Here is a 21,326-nt window from a genome sequence, read left to right as displayed (position 1 = left end):
CAGATATGTATGAGCAGATAGGAGGGAAGGATAAGAAGTACTTCCTCAATTCTAAGTAGAATCTTCTCTCTACAACCTCTGTTCCTGTATTTTAAAAAATAATTTCTTCATGGGCCGGCCCCGAGGCTTAGCGGTTAAGTGTGCGCGCTCCGCTGCTGGCGGCCCGGGTTCGGACCCCAGGCGCACACTGACACACCGCTTCTCCGGCCATGCTGAGGCCGCGTCCCACATACAGCAACTAGAAGGATACGCAGCTATGACATACAACTATCTACTGGGGCTTTGGGAAGAAAAATAAATAAAATTAAATAAAATTAAAATAAAATAAAATAAATAATAATAATTTCTTCCAAACACGATTTATTCTATTTTGTCCTTTAAGGTGTCTGTAAAGAGGTATTTCATTTCAAATATATCATCTGCTCAGACAATGCAATTAATTGTCATTAGTTACGACTGCCAATGACTGAAAATATCAAGAGTAATACCAGACAGGGAAAGCTCTTATGTAAGCAATATACTCATAACAATCATTAAAATAAGAGGCCTGATGGAATTCCATACCTTAGCTACACGCCTAGCATTCATGTAATCTCTACTACGATCTTCAATCATTTTTTTAGCTAAATGAATATTAATACCCTAAAAAAAAAAGAAAAACGTATATTATTTTTAAATTAAGTATATTTGAATATTAGTACAATACAGTTAACTTATTCATTTACTAAACTACTTTAAATTATTTATTTTAAAAGATTTTTTGGTTAGTAAAGGTTTAATCAGATTACATGCTTCAGAGATCAAGGAGGATCTGCTTATGTCTGTTATGAGCTGGTAGTAAGTGTCTACATATCAGGAATTTCTAAAAATAGGCAATGATTTGGAAAGGGTCAATTCCACTAATAAAGAATGATGTGCAGATTCATCTGGGTGAATAGCCACGGCTTAGCCCTAAAAGCCCTTTTCTAACTAGGTCTGCATAACTTTAAAAATAAGCACAGAGGTAGCAAAGAGACGTAAACATTCACTCATGCCGAGCAGTTCTCAAAGAGTAATGCAAGGATTCCTGATCCTCGAGACCCTTTCAGGGGGTCCATGAGATCAAAACAATTTTCATATAATACTAAGACTTTATTTGCCTCCCTCAAAAATATACAGTGGAGTTTTTCAGAGGCTACATGATGTCCAATATCGTAACAGATTGAATTTAGAAGCAGATATGAAAATCTAGCTATCTTTTAGTAAGCTAGATATTAAAGAGATTTGCAAAAATATAAATAGATGCCACTCTTCTCACTAAATTTTTTTTGTTTTGGAAAATACAGTTTGTTTTAATGCTATTTATGTTAAAACGTAAGGAGTTTATTATTATAAACTTCAAATGAATTAATAAATAAACATCTTGAAAATTTCTCAGTTTTAATTCCATTATGCTAAATATTGACAGATAAAAGCCACATTAAAATTAAAAGTTCTTTGTGGTCTTCAATAATTTTTTAAAATCCCAAGATCAAAAACTTTAACTTTCTTCTAATGATAGAGCTTATTTGACATGTATTTTTACAGATACGGGCTTATTAGCTCAGTTGGTTAAAACATATGCCAATGAGACAAAGATCTTGGACTGCAGCCCCACATCTCACCAATGCAAGCCAATAATCACATCACTGTAACTAGGTAAAAGAGGTGCATTGCAACTGATCATTGCTACTGGAAAAACAATTCTAAAAAGGTACCATTTCAGATCAATGACAATGTGTATGGATGATTGTGTGGGTAGGGTTCAGCATTGAAGAAAAATGGTTTTGTAAGAATTGTAATCCTCCCAGAGTAGTCTCTAAAAAATAACTCAACAGTAATATGAGATTCTCAAAAACCTTGCAAAACCATTACGTGTGGTTCTTTCATTACAATCAATATAAAAACAGACATGTGCAGCACTCGTATTCAGGTACCAGATACTAGAAAGCCTAGAATCCACAAATCCACAATGCATAAAAATTAAAATGGCTTGGTAATAATAATAAACTCCTCCAGCCTAATTTACCTCCTCATACTTGTTATAGTCTCTCCAGAGTTGTTCAATGTTGATCATTGGATTAACACAACCTCGTTGATAAACTCTTCGGACAGCTGTTATTCTCTGATTTTCTGCATAAGATCCAACAGCTTCCCTGGTGTTAGATAAGAAATACCATCAATTATATTATAGCTAAGTTGACTGTTCACATGGGAAAAAAAAAAACTATAAAAATACTTACACGCCTTTTAAGAAATTGATGTAATCCACCCAAATCTAAGAAATAAAAAAAATGTTAGTATGTTTCTTAATCTTTTCAAGTTTATTAAGGGTACATATTAAAAAATTTTAACTCTACCTGATAAGACATAATTTCCATTCCAATTTTATCCAGTGCAAAGTCATATGCTTGAGCCATTTTTTCTCTGAAATAAATGTGAAAGATATGTTTTTTAATTGAATTTGTTATTAAAATGTATCTGCAACTGAAACATAATCATAACTTCTGATCATATGATCAGAACAGCATTTGAACCTTTTGTATAAACAAAAATGGAAAGACATCTTTGCAAGTATATAAATGGTTCTTTTGTGTTTAACTTGTCAATGTCATTAATTTATATTTTGTTTCCTTTATCTACTGCTTGTGAGCTTATCAAAGATAAGGCCCATGTTTTACTTTATATTCTTTTTTTTTAAATTTTATTTATTTATTTTTCCCCCAAAGCCCCAGTAGATAGTTGTACGCCATAGCTGCATATCCTTCCAGTTGCTGTACGTGGGACGCGGCCTCAAGATGGCCGTAGAAGCTGCGCATCAGTGCGCGCCCGGGATTCGAACCCGGGCCGCCAGCAGCAGAGCACGAGCACTTAACCGCTAAGCCACGTGGGCTGGCCCTATCTTTATATTCTTTAAATTGCCTAATCTTATATGTAGCAGATTCAAATGTGGAAATATCTGGTTCTTTGATTAATGAGGTAAGTTAGGCCTGAAGACCTATGTCTGAAGTAAAATTTAGAGAGAAAGAACTTCTTCAATATAAGACAATAAAGGATAATGAGGAAAAGAAAGAATTCTAGTATAGAAATAACTTCCCTGTTTGTTATATACAAAAATAGCATTTGAGAAAGTCCATTATTTAGATTCAGCGAAGATGAGTAGGTGGGTATAAGTCATGTGGGGAGGTCAACTACACAACAATAGAATTGTCAAAGATGCCTTAGAACACTTAAGTAGCACATGGCATTGTGACCTGCCAAGCGAGGTGCCACAAGAAGAAATAAGACGCTTCTTATTAAGTTTGACAACAAGACAAGAAAGTGATTTGGTGTTGCAAATGTACAGTGTTTCAATGTAGAAGAGGGGCTTGGATGATTAAATTCTCCAGAATAAGACTAATGCCAGTGGCTTTTTTTGAAGCACTGTTTTCTAAGTTTTACTGACTTCTCAGAGAATCTTGACTTTTCAAATCCCTAAGTCTCTTCCTCCCTGGAGTTAAGAAAAGGTGTGAGTTTATGCGGGATTGACTGTGTGCCCGAAGATGACTTGCATTCTTAAGATCCTTATATAACTTACTTGTAACTTGGCAGTTTACCCTTGGTTTCTCGGACATATGAAAGATAACACTTCCATAAATCAATGTGCAAAACCTTCATAAGGCATCTCTGAAATAGCTGAAAATACAAGAAAATATTATTAGCATCCACATTAAATAAATTTCACATATACATGGGTGAAATGGAACATTAAAAAAACAAATTAAGTTCCTTTCATTAATTTATCTCCTTTCAAATAAATGGCAAATAACAGCTCTCTCCCATTTTCAGTTTAGACAATCAAAATCATTCTCATGATTTTGGTCAGTAGAGTATAATTATTTTCTTTTCCAAAATTTTTATTATGAACACTTTCAAGGATACAAAAAAGTCAAATAAGTGCAATGAACTCCTATATAATCAAATCACTACCTAGATTCAATAATTCTTAACATTTTGCTATATTTGCTTTATATATGGTAAGTCTTAAGTTAAACTTGACCATAGAATTCAATGTATATTTAAGAGGACTCACCTTTTCAACCTTGTCATAATTTTTAGCTTTAATCTGAAGAGAAACACAAAAATATAGGGTTAATATCATCCTTTTTAGGGTACTAAAACTATCTCTGAGTTTCTTGACTAATCTTGCAAATTCATCTCTACACTTTCCTATTAATTTTGTCTTTCAAAAATAACAAATAATAGAAGTCCAAACCCAACATGGACAATATGCATTGTAAACATGCCTTTCATAAATTGACTCTATATGGATAGATTTTCATACACTCATTTATGTTGAAATTTTGTGAATTTAAAATTTTGTAAAATAGTCACAAAATAAATACAGAAATATATACAAAGCATAGTTGAATAGGTCTTTAAGTATCTACTGAAGACAAACTTTACTTAAAGCTTTACTTTCCTTGAATAGCTACTACTAAAACAATCTGACTAGAGCGGCAAAAAAGATCTGCTAATTTTGACTACACATAAATTTTAGTCACTCACTCAATCTACTATATTCCAGGCACTGTGCTAGGCACCGGGGCTACCACAGTGAACAAAAGGTGCACGGTCTGCTTGTGTCCTCATAGAGCTTACAATTTTATGGGGAAAATAAGTGCCAAGATGGGAGAAGTACAGGGTGCTGTGGGAGCATAAAACTCACACTTGGGGAGTTGCAGAAGATTTCCTGGAAAAAGTTAAAATGTTAAGGATGAGGTGTTAGACTGGTAAAGAAAGGGAGGAGTTCATACAAAAACCAAGGTTAAAGATTAGATTTCCCTTCCTTTTGAATATTTTCATCAGATGGTAGGTGGGGTTACTTGCTCAACAGTGATATATTAGCAAATCTTCGTTTTACCCTGGCAAGTGAATAATTTGATTCGTTAGAGAAACCTTGGCTTTTGGTCCTTCTCCCTGAGAAGCGTATATAAATTTTCCCACTGCTTTCTTGCTTACAGTGCAGTAGGTGAGAACTCCAGTGACAGCCTTTCTTTTGCTGATAACTTGTTCTTTCTCTCCGGAACTTGGAAGATTTCCCCTTGATCTTCAGAGTTCATAAATTTTAACAGGATATGCCTAAATAAGGTCTTTGCTCTTTGAGGCAATTTAGTCAAGGCTCTGGAGTGAGACCTCTTAGGTATCCACTTTACCTCTTTTTTCCTCATCTGAATGAGAGATAATAATACCTATTTTGTAGGGCTGTTGTAAGGACTCAATGAGTCAATAAATTTGAAGCTATTAAAAACACTTCCAGGCAGAGTGAGCACGCAGTAATTGCCATTTATTATTACCACGAACTCTGCCTGGAACTCAGCATGCCATTTGAAGCTACATTCAAGTCTTTCTCAGCTTAAGAATTTTTTTCTTTCTAGCAGAATTGCCTCTCTTCCACCTGTTCCTTTTAGAACTCCTATTATACACATTAGGTCTCCTTGTTCTATCTCCTCAAAATCTGTTATTTTTATGCTTTCTTTGGGTTTTTGCTCTAGGTTTAGAAATATTTCTTCCACTAGATTCTCCAGGCCGCTAATTTAAGTCTCCACGTAACCATTCTCCATGGAGAAAATATGGAATATACACAAAGTTGTTAATATAGTTGTGGCCAGCAGAGATCTGTGGGTGGAGGGAGGAATACAGGCAAGAAAAGAGACTGTACTTCATGTATATGATTTCATTTACGCATTTCAGTAAAAATTACGTGTATGTGTGTGTAAGAAACATAAACCAAAAAAATTTTACGTTTTTTCCCCCTACATGAATTGGTCCTGTATCTTGGATTCATCAATTATTTATTGCTTCAATTGTTATTAAATACATTTATATAGAAAAATATTCCTATATTTGACTAATATAAGAAGACTCTGGCCTTGACTACATGGCCACTGATTGTCACTCATTAGTTCAATAAATACTCTTTGACAGCCCCTCTACAGAGCCTATGCTGGTGGTATTACCACAGCAGCTATAATCTCATTATAGTTTGAACATTATTCAATTTTTAAAAATATCAACGTGTTTTGGAAAAGTGGTGTGATAAAATGAAAGGAATTTGATCATCTTACTACTGAATCTCTCCCAGCCTCAGTGTTCTCCACTTATAAAACAGAATAATAATATCTACTACAAACGGTTTTCCAAAGATTGAAAAGAAAATAAAGCATAAACATTCCAGGTGCTTATAAATCATACCAATTAACAAAATTATGAACCAAAGGAGTATAAACTTTTCATTACATCATCTCTAAACAGAGCTATGAAAACCAAGTAGCTAGAAAGAGCAATGTTGTTGTTATAACAGGCCCCATTTGAGAGAAAAGGCAAGGTTATGCTGCAGGCCATATTCAAATCCCACTATTGGTGAAACCAGCACAAGATCATGCAAACACTCTGCCTTGGGTCATCCTACTACTAGTCCAATTTTCTTCTTTAAAAGATTATCCTAGGCATTGTTCACTAGTACTTATATGAAAACATCTTACCTATAAATTAAATATTCTTAAATATATTTAGCATAGTTATGTACTTTGGTACAGGAATCTACCTGATAACCAAAGCTTGGTTTATATTTTAAAAATAAAGAAAAATTCTTGATATTGCTTTGAATTTTGTTTTGTTTTGACATCAGAGATTCTTGGATCTTTCTGTCATTAACCAACAGAAAATGCCTCCATTTAAAGCCCATTATACACATACACATAATTTTGCAAAGCTTACTAAAAACTTGCTCATATCTTATCTATTAAAAGTAATGTTATGTAATTTTAAATGACAGGGGCTCTTAAAAAATTATCTTTAGTCTTCGGTTCTCAAACTTTAATGTGCAAACAGTCATCTGAGGTGATTGTTAAAAGTGTAGATTTCCATTTTTTAACAGGAATCCCAAGTTATTCTAATGCGAAGATTTTTAAAAGTGGTTGGAAGTATACCAAAATATGAACAATTGAGCGTAATGGAATGATTGTTTTTCAAAATTCCTATAATGTGGTTACATTATTTTTGTAATTTAAAAAACCATTACAAGAAAAAATTGGAATCATTTTTAATACTTATCCTTCTCATATATCTACTGTTTATCAGAAAAATTTATCACACAATTGCAATATAACTTTTTTGATGAATCATTTGAATTTCACCAAGATATGAAAAGTTGCTGTGGAGGAAAAGGAATAAAAATTTCTAATTGTCAACTTCTTAATTATTTGTATTTCAGAAAGTGGGAAGATAACTGGAATACTATCAAGATTAATTAAACTTCAAATTTAATTCAATTCAAATTGACAGTTATTTGGGGAAGAGTGAAACAAGTATAACACATTGAGGCAACAAAGCTCTGCTCCTGGCGCTGCTGAGCACTTCCTATTTCCAGTCCTGTGTTAACTTACACGATGATTTCCCAAGTATTAATTGAACATTATTGTCTTTGGGAACTAAAACTATCCTCTGGGAAATTACTGGAACTAATGATTACTTACAGCAGATTATTTAATTTTGTAAATAAGTAATGTAAACCTTATCAGAAGAAAAAAAGTCTAATAAACCTTTGACTAACTGTGGTAAGCTCCATTTTCAATAGTTTAGATTAGCTATGCCTTTTACCTAGAACACTTTTATATGTAGATCTAAAGAAGCCACAATATTAAGTGTTTAAAAATAAATTAGTTTTTCTTAACTAATGTTAGGCACATTTTTCATATTTCATTAAATACTTCATAAAATGTTGGTGTAAATGCCTATAAAACTAACATTTTTCTTATCAGAGAAATAAACCTCTACAGGTCAACAGCGTTTTGGCTGATTTCCTCAAATAGAGGTTTTTTTTCTTATAATATACCTTGCGGAAAAATAAATAAATCCCATAACATCAGAAATTTTTTTAATGTAATTTTTTAAATCATCAATTATAAGAATCATTAATAAGTAACTGGACAATTAATTTTAAATGGTTCAAAAGCATATTTGACAAGTGAACCCAAATGACATGATAACTGTACAGAAGAAAGTAAACAAGCAAAACAATCTAAAGAAAAAAGTCTCTACATACTTTGTTTAGGTTTTCATATAATAACCATTTGGAACAAATCAATCGTGTTTTAAGACACTCCTGGGCTACACAGCAGAAGCAGGGCGAGGCCCCATCTCAAGTGAGTTTACATGGCAGTTGATTACAAATAAACGTGATGAATAAAAGAATGAACTGCAAACCTGTATTCCTAATTTGTTCTCTATATCTTTTCTACTTTAAAGTATAGCACATGCACTTTTGTGGAATTTAAGACAATTTAAATTGAGTTCGAGCTGCAGAAGCTGCCTCATTCTGCTTGTCTTCTTAATTTATCCAAAAAACTTAGCTCCTTAGCTTGAAAACTGAAAGCAAATGGAATCCTAAATATAAACCCCATCTTTCACTCATTTACTCTTTTTCACTCCTCTTTGCTGCTGCTTTCTAATCCCTTATACCCTGAAAAATACGTTTTGGAAGATTACAGAATGTAAGTAGTTTTAAGGAACTTGGAAAGTACTGAAGAATGGCACTTAGTAAGTAAGATCTACTAACAGATTTTTAAATTGCTGGAGTAGCTGTGAACACTGTCCTTTCCACCACTCAGTCCCAATTTTAAAGTAAAAATATCAGGAAAGGAGTAACTGCAAATTTTTTCTTCAACAAATAATTGTGTGCTTACGTGGCAGGCTCTTTTCTAGCACTGGAGGTACAGCAGTGGGTAAAACTAAGTTTTATAACTCATGGAGTTATATTTTAGTGAGGGAGTCAAGTAAATAAAGAAATTAGGTAATTTTAATTTTTGCTTATCTGTACTTCCTAATTTTTCCTACAATATATTGTACTATTTCTATAATTTTCATATTAAATGTAGTTACACATGTATGCCTACATTTACATATACACAAATTTAGATTTAACAGATGGGCCAAAACCTGTTGATGTTCCATAAATTTTCAGTTCCTCCAGGCACTTAAATGTACCAGAGAAATAACATATTTGTTAAATATGAGTGAAAAGTATAGATCAGTTTTAATGTCATTATGATTGAAATTAAAATGTGCTATGCAAAAATATGATTATCTTCAGTTCTAAATTAAGTTTACATTTATTTTAATTCTTTGTACTAACCAAATTAGGTATTAATTAATCTTCCACTTTTCTGAATCAACTAAAAGTATTTGTAGTGTGTGCTTAGAATTTACCAAGTAGATACGAGAATATGGACCTGAACTCTATTAAAGAGCTCATAATCTAGTTGGAAATATACAAGGAATTACTAGAAAGAACATAGGACTAAATTTAAATTTAAATTATTTTATACATGCCCTATGTCCTATAAAATTCAGAGGAAAAGGAGTCCCAAGCAAATTAGTTACCAAGGAAAATTTCACTGAGCAGATGGAATCCAGGCCATTAATGAGAAAAAAGGTTTGGGTAAGTCAATGAAATAACATGAGTTTCTGAAGTTTTCTGTTGGAATAGTGAAGACACTCACACGAGAAAGAATATGTATTAGGAAAATAGGTTGGCTAATTGTGGTGGAGGTCCATTACAGAGGGCCTAAAAAGTCAAGCAGAGTTTAAATCTGATATATAAAAAATTGGATGTCACCCAATAATTAAAGTACAGAAACTATGGCTTATCAGTATGGTGGGGGTGTGGAGGTGGGGAAGACAGAGGTTGCTTTCAGTGCCATGGGATGAGGCTAGCAGGCGCTAGCTGAGACAATAGCTAAGAGGCTGCTGCTGTCATCCTTAAGTGGGGTAACAGTGGCCTGGGCACAGGGGAGGGGAAACAGGGAGAGAAAACAAGTAATATAGAGGTAAAAACAATAGAGGTATTTTTTCACGGGAATAAAAATGAAAAATGTTATGATAGTTGCTGTATAATAAAGTTTACATTAGATTTAATATGAGATGACCATAAATAACTCAGGTAGAAACTGAAGTTAGGAGATAAGGTATTGGTTTTCAAATAAGAGAGTGAGATTAAAGATGTGTATTTGAGCCATCTGTTTATAAATTTCTTTTACATATACCTAGAGCATATAGTACACTTAAGGCATTAAGTATATTCTCTGCAACAGAGAATATACAGACAAGCAAAGATCAATTTCTCAAAAATATCCATTACCAGGCACAGAAAAGGAATAGAACCCCAAAGAGTACTTGAGATAAGAGAAAAAGGATACATCACATCTAAGAAGTCAAAGGAGAACATTTTAAGAAAAAGAGTCCTGGTGGATGGTAGATATGCCACAGGTCAAAAGGAACGAGGGTGGAGAAGAGATCAGTAGACCTGGCAATGTGCAAGTTATTGCTTATCTCTTACAACTTTAAATTTAAAAGTTGAAACAATTCAGCTTCTTAGAAGTTGAAATCAATGACAAAATGCTTCTAATAATAGCAGAATTTATCAAATGCTTAATGTATGTAAGCACTACTCTAAGGGTTTATATGTATTAACTCATTCAATCCTTAGAACACACTCAAGTACTACTATTATTTACTACTTCAAGGTGAAAACACTGCAGCACGGGCAGGTTTACTAACTTGCCCAGACTGCACAACTGCACTGTCAGCCACACTATCCAGCAGCAAGACGTCTACATGAGGATACTCACTGAAAGAGTGCTTCTAATACAGAAAATCTGGAAACCTAAATGACTAGAGGCAGAATGATTAAATAAATTATGCTTTGTCTAAACAACGGAATGGGTTATACATATATATACATAAAACTTTAAAAGCAATGATGTACATTTATAATACTGAATGGAAATATGTCTACATTATTTTAAAAAGGAAGTGGAATTTTAAAAATATATACACATTTGGTTTATTTATCTATCCATCTACCCATTCCCCCACCCCCATGTCTCTGTCTATCTAGAGTGCAAGAAACATAAACTCAGGAGAAATGCACACAAAACTGTTAGCCAAAACTGTTATCACTGGGAAAACAGAGATAATTTTTCTGTCTCAGTTACATATTTCCATAACATTTTATTTCTATAACACAATTTCACAGCAGTGAAGCGAGTTGGGTTTTTGTTTTTTAAGAAAAAAGAAAGAAAAGCATAGCTGATTTGGGGCAATAAATTCCTCTTCTGAGTAATTAACTCTATAGTATATTTCTCTAGTTATAAATATCTCCATTTTAAATTCGTTTTTAAATGCTCTAAAATTCTCAGCCAGGCCTACAAAGCTAAAAAAGTTAAATAATTGCTAGGTAAATCAGGAAAACTGATTTCAGCCAAGACTGTCAAAGGTAAAACTTGAACCTATATTTGATTTTGCCCCAATTTATAGGGTCAAAAACCATCACTTGAGATCTACAGACTCAGCTGTTTTATTTAATAAATGTCTAAACTCTTTGCTTCCAATGAATACTTTGTCAACACCATGCCAAACATTACTTTTCAAAAATAACTAATCAGCAAATTTTGAATAAGGAAAATAGAGCAGGATATTTTACTTTTTAAGAAGAGTAATTTGGTCTTAAGTATCAAAAATCACTAGTTTATCTTCATAACTCAATTGGTTTTGCTACTTTAGCCCCACTATGCCACCTCCTCCATCACTCCCTCCAAGTTGATGTATGGCATAAATCTTTCTAAATGGTAAATCAAAATTGAGAATGAGAAATGTGTACAATCATTTGAGATTCTCGAGCTGTCAAGAATGTCAGAGATCAAGTTTATAGGCCACTGATCTCAAAAATGGCATCAATTCTGTACTGCACGGCCAGAGTTGTGCTCAGGCAGATGTGCTGATTCACTCCCCACAAAGATCTAATATCAGTTGATTTCTTTCATATTAATGTGAAGTCTTTTCTACCCTGCTACCTTAGTTTTCAGCTTTTATGAATTGTCCTCTTAAGAAAATGAAAATCCTTCCAGGCAAACTTAAAATATTTTTCCCTAATACAATTTCTCTAGGATTTCTACATGAACGTTGCCTTAGAAAATATCTCACTCCACTCTCATTTCTGAGTTAATCTCCCATTAGTATAGTCACACAAAAATTTTAATGTGTGGAGAGGAAAATTTTTGGAGTGGAAAACCATTTACTTAAAATTCTTTACAATTCTTTCCTCTCTCACTACACTTCTCACTTTGAGAAATGAGAACTGCTACAATTTGAGAACTGCTATTTTTTAAACATTAACAATAGACTTATCATTGGACAAAAGGCTTATTTTAGTCACTCCTCTACTGTAGATCGTTCTAATTTCACTAATCAAGACAATTTTCTTCCCATTTTGCACTTGATCTTAGCCAAAAGGCTGAGAAGCGATTCTCTTCGGATTTTGATATCATTTCACTTGCCCAGTTTTCAATGGCATCAAACTTTTCTGTGCATTTCCTTGCTCCCAATTCTACATACATTTTTATACTGCTGAATCAAGAATAACATTTAAACTAGATACCTAGTATCATGAGCAATGTTTCACCTAGCCTTTTTTAAAATCAATTTTCAAAATCAGGATTAAGCTTCTACAATGAAGTGGATACAAATTCAGTGGATTACATTTCTCTGCTTTTTGAGCAACTTGCCTACTCTTCCAGTATTTCCCTATCAACACAGAGCCATGAATGTGGGGAAAATCCACTTATCCTACAAAATTTACAGTGCATTTTTCAGGCTAAAACATTATGTTTTTATCAATGCTGCTATTCAAATACTCAATTTTAGATCAGAAATTATTATAATTACCTTCTGCAACTCTGCCTTTGATATCCTTTTTATTATTTTAGAGAAAGAAAGAAAATAGAATCAACATTTGTATTCCGACCCAGTTGGGGTTTTCTGGATCATACATGCATAGCTTATTTCTATTTTATTAATGAAATGACGTAATCCCATGTTCCTTTTAAAAAAATGTTTAATAAATAATCTCCTAATCATCTTTTTCACCAAAATTGTACTTTTATTTAATCTTACTCTCTACTCTTGGACAAACTATACACTGGCCATTTTTACCAAAATTCTGAAAGCAATTTAAAAAAAATCATTAGCTGGCTAAGTTTGAAGATCATGCCAGCAACCTTTGATAGTGAAATACCAATTCTAAAAGGTCAGTCTAAAGAAATGATTATAAATGTGCAAAGATACTTAAGTAAAATTATATTTGTTAGTTTCTTATAAAACAAAAAACTGGAAATACACATGAATGTACAACAATAAAGGACTGGTTATAGCATGTCTCAAATGGACTACTTCAGCATATTTAAAAGTGATTTTGTATAATAAATAATAACACAAAAATATGCTACCATGTGAAAAACATAAGTTACAAAAAGTTTTAAGAGTTTATAGATAGCTACATCTAAAAAAGCTAAAGTGGTGAAAGGTGGTGGGAATATGGATTTCTTTCCCTTTATGCTTACACTTTTCTAATTTTTCTGCAATAAACACATTACTCTTTTAAATAAGAAAAAAAATTTTTATTTTCCTTTTTAAACAGTCATGATAAAGTTCTGCTTTTCCTCCCTCATTTCTTTTCTTTCAACTTCCATTCATTTGATACTGCTTTATTATGCTTGCCTTTTAAAACTGAACCATTTAATTCCAAAATCTTTATTCACCCACATATTTAGCTTCAGTGACAACTGTTTATGAAGGCCTACTATAATAACTGTATTTTTTCAATACTCCATCTGGGTATTATTCCATTGACTCATTTGGGAACAAGTGAGTCAATATCATAAAAAAATCCCACAAAGGCACTGATTTTTATCGGTTTATTTCATAACACCTAGAATAGTGCCTAACATATAGTAGACATTCAATAAATAGTTGCTAAATAAATGTGGATAAAAGTCTATGAATGTGGATTGCATATTCACTCAAAATTAATTTGTGGAATATACTATCTCAAATATTGATGGCAAGGTAAAGATGTACATGTATAACTTTTATAGGAAGGTCATTATGAGTTCTATAATTCTTGTTAAAACATTAGCTAAAAAGCCTCACTTCAATAAAAAGGTTTAGAAAGAGTGCTAAGTATTATACTGTCAGTCAATTCAGAAAAAAATAATTTTAAAAAATGGATAAGAACTGATTAAAATTCTACTATGGATTTTGAAAGTAGATTTTCACATGCTTTAGATAATTCCACATGAACACCCAAATCAGTTTAATTTTTCACTAATTCTCTTGAACGAAAACATGGTTTTTATTTCCCATGCAACACTGTTTCAAATAGCCACCTAAAAGATGAGAAATTGGGATTTTGCAAGTGGAGGTTTAAATAGGTAGATACAGTCAACAAACTATCTTTATTAAAAACCAAGGAGGGCCGGGCCTGTGGCTTAGCGGTTAAGTGTGCGCGCTCCCCTACTGTCGGCCCGGGTTTGGATCCTGGGCGCGCACCGACGCACCACTTCTCCGGCCATGCTGAGGCCGTGCCCCACATACAGCAACTAGAAGGATGTGCAACTATGACATACAACTATCTACTGGGGCTTTGGGGAAGAAAAGGAGGAGGATTGGCAATAGATGTTAGCTCAGAGCCGGTCTTCCTCAACAAAAAAAAATAGGAAAAAATTCAGGTAAAAAAATATTAAATTCCAGAGGAATCAAGAAATAAGATGGAGACATGAAGCGTCTTCCTCTATGATAGACACATTCCAAAATTAAAATTTGGGCTCTATTTTAATGTGTTAAGTCCTACTTTGAAATTTTAAGTATTTATCATCTCCAGAATGTTTATAAAATAATCTAATAGGTACTTAATTTTAAAACAACTTCTTTCCTTACTTCATAAGTTCCTAAGTACGTTTCTCCAAAGAGGGCCATATTCAAAGGCTTAACAAAACCATGCCCTATTTTCTCTGGAATTTGATTTTATATAGTTTAAAATGTTCAGTTTGTATTTTACATTTTATCTCCTCCAAATAAATACATGTTTGTGATGACATTTTCCAAAGTGATACCAACAAAAGTAAAGTTCAAATTCTATACGTAATACTGCCATGAAGGTTTTAGTAGACAAGAATGAAATAAAGATTATACTGGAATTTCTGCTATAAAAAAGAGGCCCTCGTTGTATTGTTACTGAAATGAAAGTTGAAGAGGAAAAAACCTGAATAGCAAGCTCTGGATCAAGGTGATGATACTTTAGCCTGTAAATGAAGTCTGGAAGAAGGCTCCTGTAATCTAATAAACACATGGTCACTCTTTCTAGTAGATTCTAACATACAGGTCTAATTTTGTCCAGGCTTTATGTAAGAGGTTAGTGGGAATGTCAGATTATCAAAAAATGTGACATGTAAAAAGTAACAGGAAAATAACAGCTTCCTAATGCTCCGTTTCTCAAAGAAGCTGAGCCCTGACAGTCCTTTCCCCATCACTACCTAAACTTGAAGGAGGACAGAGAGACAGGGACAAGACCATTGTTCTGTTCCCTCCCCACATTCCCTCATCCTCTCGCAATATGCACACAAATAAGGCATAAAATAATCTAAAGATGTACTTTCAAATTGTTATGGTTGAGTTACACTGTTGGATAGGAGGGCATGCATGTTGGAACACCAGATTTTAGGAAGGGTTTAATAACCTCACCATTGGGAAAACTAATATAAAAATGTTTAATGTTAAATAAATAGTATAAATATAATCCTTACACATAAAATTCACTTGAAAGGAATCTCTATGATTCTTGAAAGATACCTTCATGACTTTGATGTCTACTATTTTCAATGACCTTATTGAATAGCTCAAGAAAATCTGCACTGTGAATCAAGATTTTTCTTCACAAATATTTTACAGGCAAGTCAATTTAAGGGTTTGCAAATACAACTAGCAACAGAAATATACACTTATAAAATCTGCTTAAAATTATCATCATTACATACAGGTATTCAAGTCCTCTCATGTCTTTCTAATGTTGAGTTGCAAACATACAAAAGCTTAAGACATGTATGAGAAAAATAATTTGCAAATATAAGGTTTAAATGGGAAATTATAGGTTTGATCAACTAAATGACAATCTAAGAACAAAAAATATATTTGAAAGAAAAATATTTAAAGTCAAGAACACCAAAACAACAAAGGAAAATATTGGTCTTTCATCTCAGAGCATATTTATCATTCCTTCCAATATGATATTGAGAAAAACAACATAAGCCATAAAGATAACATACTATACAATGTTATATCAAAATTACTCGAAATTCTAAATAGCAAATCCAGCTGAAGTTAAAAGTTTCCCTTAACTTCCCCTAAGGTATAGTGTTCTTACAAATAAGAAAAAACAAAACAGAAAAATGGGGTAAGAATATCAGGTCTCAGAAAAAGAAACCCAAAAGGTCTTTAAACATATGAAAACATGGTCAATCTCATTCATAACAGAAATGCAAATCAAAACCACACTGAGGGGCCGCCCCGTGGCTTAGCGGTTAAGTGCGTGTGCTCCGCTGCTGGCGGCCCGGGTTCAGATCCCGGCACGCACCGAGGCACTGCTTCTCCGGCCACGCTGAGGCCGTGTCCCACATACAGCAACTGGAAGGATGTGCAGCTATGACATAAAACTATCTACTGGGGCTTTGGGGGAAAAATAAATAAATAAATAAAATTAAAAAAAAAAAAAAAACTAGCTTTAAAAAAAAACCACCACACTGAGATTATGTAATTTTTTACCTACGAATACTGGCAAAAATTAAAAAGCGTAATGACATATTGTGTTAACAGAATGTGAGGAAGTGGACTCTTTAGAGGATTATCAATGGGATTTTTTTTTCCCCCCAAAGCCCCAGTAGATAGTTGTATGTCATACCTGCACATCCTTCCAGTTGCTGTATGTGGGACGCGGCCTCAGCACGGCTGGAGAAGCGGTGCGTCGGTGTGCACCCGGGATCCGAACCCCCGGCCGCCAGCAGCGGAGCGCCCGCACTTAACCGCTAAGCCATGGGGCCGGCCCTATCAATGGGATTTTAAATTGTTACAACCTCTGTGGTTGTAGTGGATATAGAAAATTCAAAAGGCAACTTGGATACAGAAAATTCAAAAAAATCCCACACATTCTTTGATCCAGCAATTCCTCATCCAGGAATTTAATCTATAGTCACACAAATGGAAATGACACGTACACAGATATTCAATGCAGTAATGTTTGTAATAAAACAAGTTGGGGAAGAATCTAAATGTCCTTTCAGTAGGAGACAGGTTGAACAAAAGATGGAATACTAAGTACTTGTAAAAAAAAAAAAAAAAAAAAAAAGACCTCTAAAATTTACTTTAAGAAAAACAAAGCAAGGTGCAAAACAGAACATAAGAAGCAATTATTCCTGTAAAAGCAGAGGAAAAAAATAAGCTCAACATTTGTCACTAGGGAGGGGAACTGGATGGCTCAAAGACAGGTAGACGAAAAGACTTCACTGTTAGGTCCCTTCTATATCTTAGATTTTTGAACCTTATATTTCCCCAAAATAATATTTTAAAACTCTTTAGATGATATATAACCTTTTTTGGCTTCTCTTATGCTTAAACATATTTCTGTATGTCACCATCAATTCTCAAAATAAACATTCCAAATACTCTAAAAATGTACCAAAGAAATAGGATATATATTATGCACACAGAAATTAGATGCATAAAATTGTTAAACTATTTAACAACATTTCTGTAAGGCAACAGCTTACTTTTGCAGCTACTAAACACCTAGAAGAATTTAAGCATTTTTAAAAGAAAACAATCAACCTTAACACAAACTGATAAAACAAGGTACTGAGGTACTACCATAAAAATTTAACTCAGATAATTTTCAAACATAAAAATGGATATTAACTGGGGCCAGCCTGGTGGTGAAGCGGTTAAGCTCACATGCTCCGCTTCAGCAGCCAGGGGTTTGAGGGTTTGGATCCCAGGCGCAGACCTATGCACCGCTTATCAGGCCATGCTGTGGCAGGCGTCCCACATATAAAGTAGAGGAAGACAGGCACAGATGTTAGCCCAGGGCTAATCTTCCTCACACACAAAAAAAAAAAGGATATTGACTAATGGAACAAGACACTAGTGTCACTCAAGATTATTTGAAGTGTTTTATAAAGTATTTATAACATTTAACAATAATTATTGAAGTGATATACATGGGTTAAAATTTGACTTGAAAGTCAACATTTAAGAAACAGCTGAATGCCAGAAACTTTATAAACTTCTGGCACTAAACCAATCAAGTAAGATTGACCAAATTTACAAATAAACAGAAAAATAAAATTCATAATCATTTTCTTCTTACTAAAAATATACCATTATTTACAATTCTAATAAAAGTCCTTTCATTTATGAGAACTTTCATTAGAACAGAATGACTCTGGGGGAGAAAGCCTATTAAGAAAACAAATAAGAATAACCTGATGGATACTAACTAAATGAATAAGAATATTCTTTAAAATGTACATATTTCTTTTAGTTCAAGGAAGCCATACCCTATAATTGGAAATGTCCAAAAACACATGTGTAACTTTGACAATGTTATTTTATTAACCTTGCCCAGAATGTCTTTTTTCACCCCCATAAAGATTTTTTTCCTGGGTATAGAACTTTGACAGCTATTTTCTTTCAGCAAATTGAAGAGGTAATTCCACTATCTTCTGGCTTCCATTGTTGCTGTTGGGAAGTGGTCCACCTAACTTACATTCTTTGAGGGTTGTTAGTCTTTTTGTATCCAGCTGCTTCTGTGATGTTGTCTTTAGTTTTCCATAGCTTTATTCTCATGTGTCTAGGTGGGGAATTTTTCTTTTTTTAATCCTGTTTGGGATTCATTGAGCATCTTGAAACTGCTGATTGAGTTCTTTAATCATTCTGGAAAATTCTTAGTATTTATCTGTTCAAATTGTGCTTCTGCCCAATCTCTCTCCTCTACTTCTGTAACTTCAATTAGACACATTTTCACTCTATCCTTTGTAGCTCTTAATCCTCTTTCATATTTTCTATCTCATTATCTCTTTAAACTCCAATCTGGATTTCTTCAATTCTCCAATTCTTTCTTCACCTGTGTCTAATCTGTTGTTATGCTAATTAAATCTCAATTCCAGTTTTTGAAGTCTTTGTAGATCTGCTTCTGCTGTATGTGGTTTCCTTATATGCTTCGGTTTTAGCAATAAAAAAACCCTCCTTTTCCTTGGAAAAATATTTGTGGAGATTCTTTTGCAGTTTAGGAGGAAAGTGCATTCCTCCAGAAAGCATTTGAGTAGCTTATCAGGCATCTAGGAGCATAATTCAGGTTAAGTCCATCTTATGTTCATGGTTCAGATGTTTTTCTGAACCACCCAAGTGATATTTACTTGGAATACAAATCCATGCAAAGGCCAACTTATTGTAACATCTCAGGACTTTCCCATTCTGCTCTGCTCAGGATCACAGCAACTTTCCTCAGTCTCCCAGAGTTAGGAAGGCAGCACAGATTTATTTCTGGTTCACTGTCACTCTGGGTATTGCCTGCAGACAGCTTTAGAGAGGATGTGCTGTTGGGCAAGCCTCGGGCTTTGACTTTTGCTGCATAAGCTCCTAGAACATTCAAAATGAAGCTTAAGTTCTCCCAATTTGGCAAAGGCTTTCTGGGTAAAAATAGTTTAGATACTCTGCTTATCTCCCAGCATTCCTATTTTTGTTTTTTTGTGTGTTTATATTCCAATTAGGTTTTGGCCTGGTAATTCTTTACTATGCTGTCAGTTCTTCAATGCAATTTTAAGATGTTTTTAAAATTTGGTCAGCAGCCTTGTTTTCAGTGAGAGCTGATCTGAGTAACTGAGCTCACCATATTACCCAAATCTTCTTCAATATATTTTATTAACATCTAGTTTTCAAAAAAATTAGGAAAAATTTTGTATCCAATCTTGAAAAGCAACTAACAACTTTAAAATCCAATTTTCATTGAAACACTAAATTCCAAAGGTTAAAAAAAAAGTTACAGAATTCAATTAACCAAATATATTTCCTGTAATATATTATAGAATTCCCAAATAAGTGTAATTCAGTTCTCTAAAACACTTTATGAATCCACCAATTTGAGTTTATCTTTAATGTTTGCTATGCCTAAGTAAGTGAAGTTTGAGTGAAAGCCACAAGAACAAAAAGTGAAATAATAAATAATATTTAACAGAATTTTACTATTTTTTAAGACAAAAATTAGAGTAACTCATCTATTTGTTTTTAAAATTAAATCTATATCAAGTTAAGTTTATGGATTAAGTTAAAAGAGGAATTTATACATTCTTCAATACCTAGATGTCTTAACAAATTTCCACTCATCAGTGTTGGCATTGTGCACACGTACATTAGTCAAAGTTGTGAAAATGGATGGGAAGAATCAGAATGTTTACCCTTTACTAATCTGACAAAACAATCTGTGGAATTTAATAAATCAACAGGTGAAAATTCAAGTTTTTATCTCATATATACACATACTAATGACTCAGAAGTTTTACTCCTATATACATGCCTAAAATTTTACTGTAACCAATCAGGCATTTATCTTCTATATCAGGTTTTTAAGTTTTGTCTGAAAGCATTTCAGAACTGCAAGCAAAATTTTTTTAAAAGGTACTTCAAAATGCTAGGTAAATTAGTAATGCCTTTAAATTGGGTAATTCTTGAAAAACTTTTATGTCATACATCAAGAAAATTCTAATTTATCAATAAAGCTTATTCTAAGATATTTAAATATCTAGGGGTTTTAGATAATTCAAAAGAATACTTTCTTTGTATTTTTAGAAAAACTTCAAAGAGATTTTTTTTAAACCTATGTTAACAGTAAAGATATTGGCCACTTACAATTTTATGAAAAATAATATTTTGTTATAAATTGATATCAGACTCTAATTCTTAGAAATTAAAATTCAAGTTGTAAAATAATGACTAACACAATTTTATTTTCCACTGTAGATTTTTCAGACAACAAATATTTAAAGTGCCACTATATGCCAAGCATTGTTCTAGCTTCCAGAAACATATCAACGTACAAGACAAACTATAAGCATAATAAACTGTTCAGTATACTAGGAGATAAGTACTATAGGTCAAAAAGAAAACGGGAGGGCCGGCCCCGTGGCTCAGTGGTTAAGTGTGCGCGCTCCGCTGCTGGCAGCCCGGGTTCGGATCCCGGGCGGCACCGACGCACCGCTTCTCCGGCCATGCTGAGGCCGCATCCCACATACAGCAACTAGAAGGATGTGCAGCTATGACATACAACTATCTACTGGGGCTTTGGGGGGAAAAATAAATAAATAAATAAAATTATAAAAAAACAAAAC

At 33.4% G+C, this 21,326-nt stretch overlaps 1 protein-coding gene across 1 annotated transcript in view; it reads right to left on the bottom strand.

Moving 5' to 3' along the window:
* The window catches only part of CSTF3 (cleavage stimulation factor subunit 3), a 71,630-nt gene that overhangs the window by 16,593 nt on the left and 33,711 nt on the right, over nt 1-21,326 (bottom strand). Inside the window, exons 4-9 of the mRNA XM_058527192.1 lie at nt 4,091-4,123; nt 3,596-3,693; nt 2,379-2,445; nt 2,262-2,296; nt 2,048-2,174; nt 565-642 (exon numbers count right to left, since the gene is read on the bottom strand). Of these exons, the coding sequence (XP_058383175.1) occupies nt 565-642; nt 2,048-2,174; nt 2,262-2,296; nt 2,379-2,445; nt 3,596-3,693; nt 4,091-4,123 (438 nt within the window). The remainder of the gene's footprint in view (nt 1-564; nt 643-2,047; nt 2,175-2,261; nt 2,297-2,378; nt 2,446-3,595; nt 3,694-4,090; nt 4,124-21,326) is intronic.

Source organism: Diceros bicornis, chromosome 31 (assembly GCF_020826845.1).
Source record: "Diceros bicornis minor isolate mBicDic1 chromosome 31, mDicBic1.mat.cur, whole genome shotgun sequence".
Lineage (NCBI taxonomy): Eukaryota > Metazoa > Chordata > Mammalia > Perissodactyla > Rhinocerotidae > Diceros > Diceros bicornis.
The sequence above is the reverse complement of the archived record's forward strand: the minus strand, read 5'-3'. Positions and strand labels throughout refer to the sequence as shown.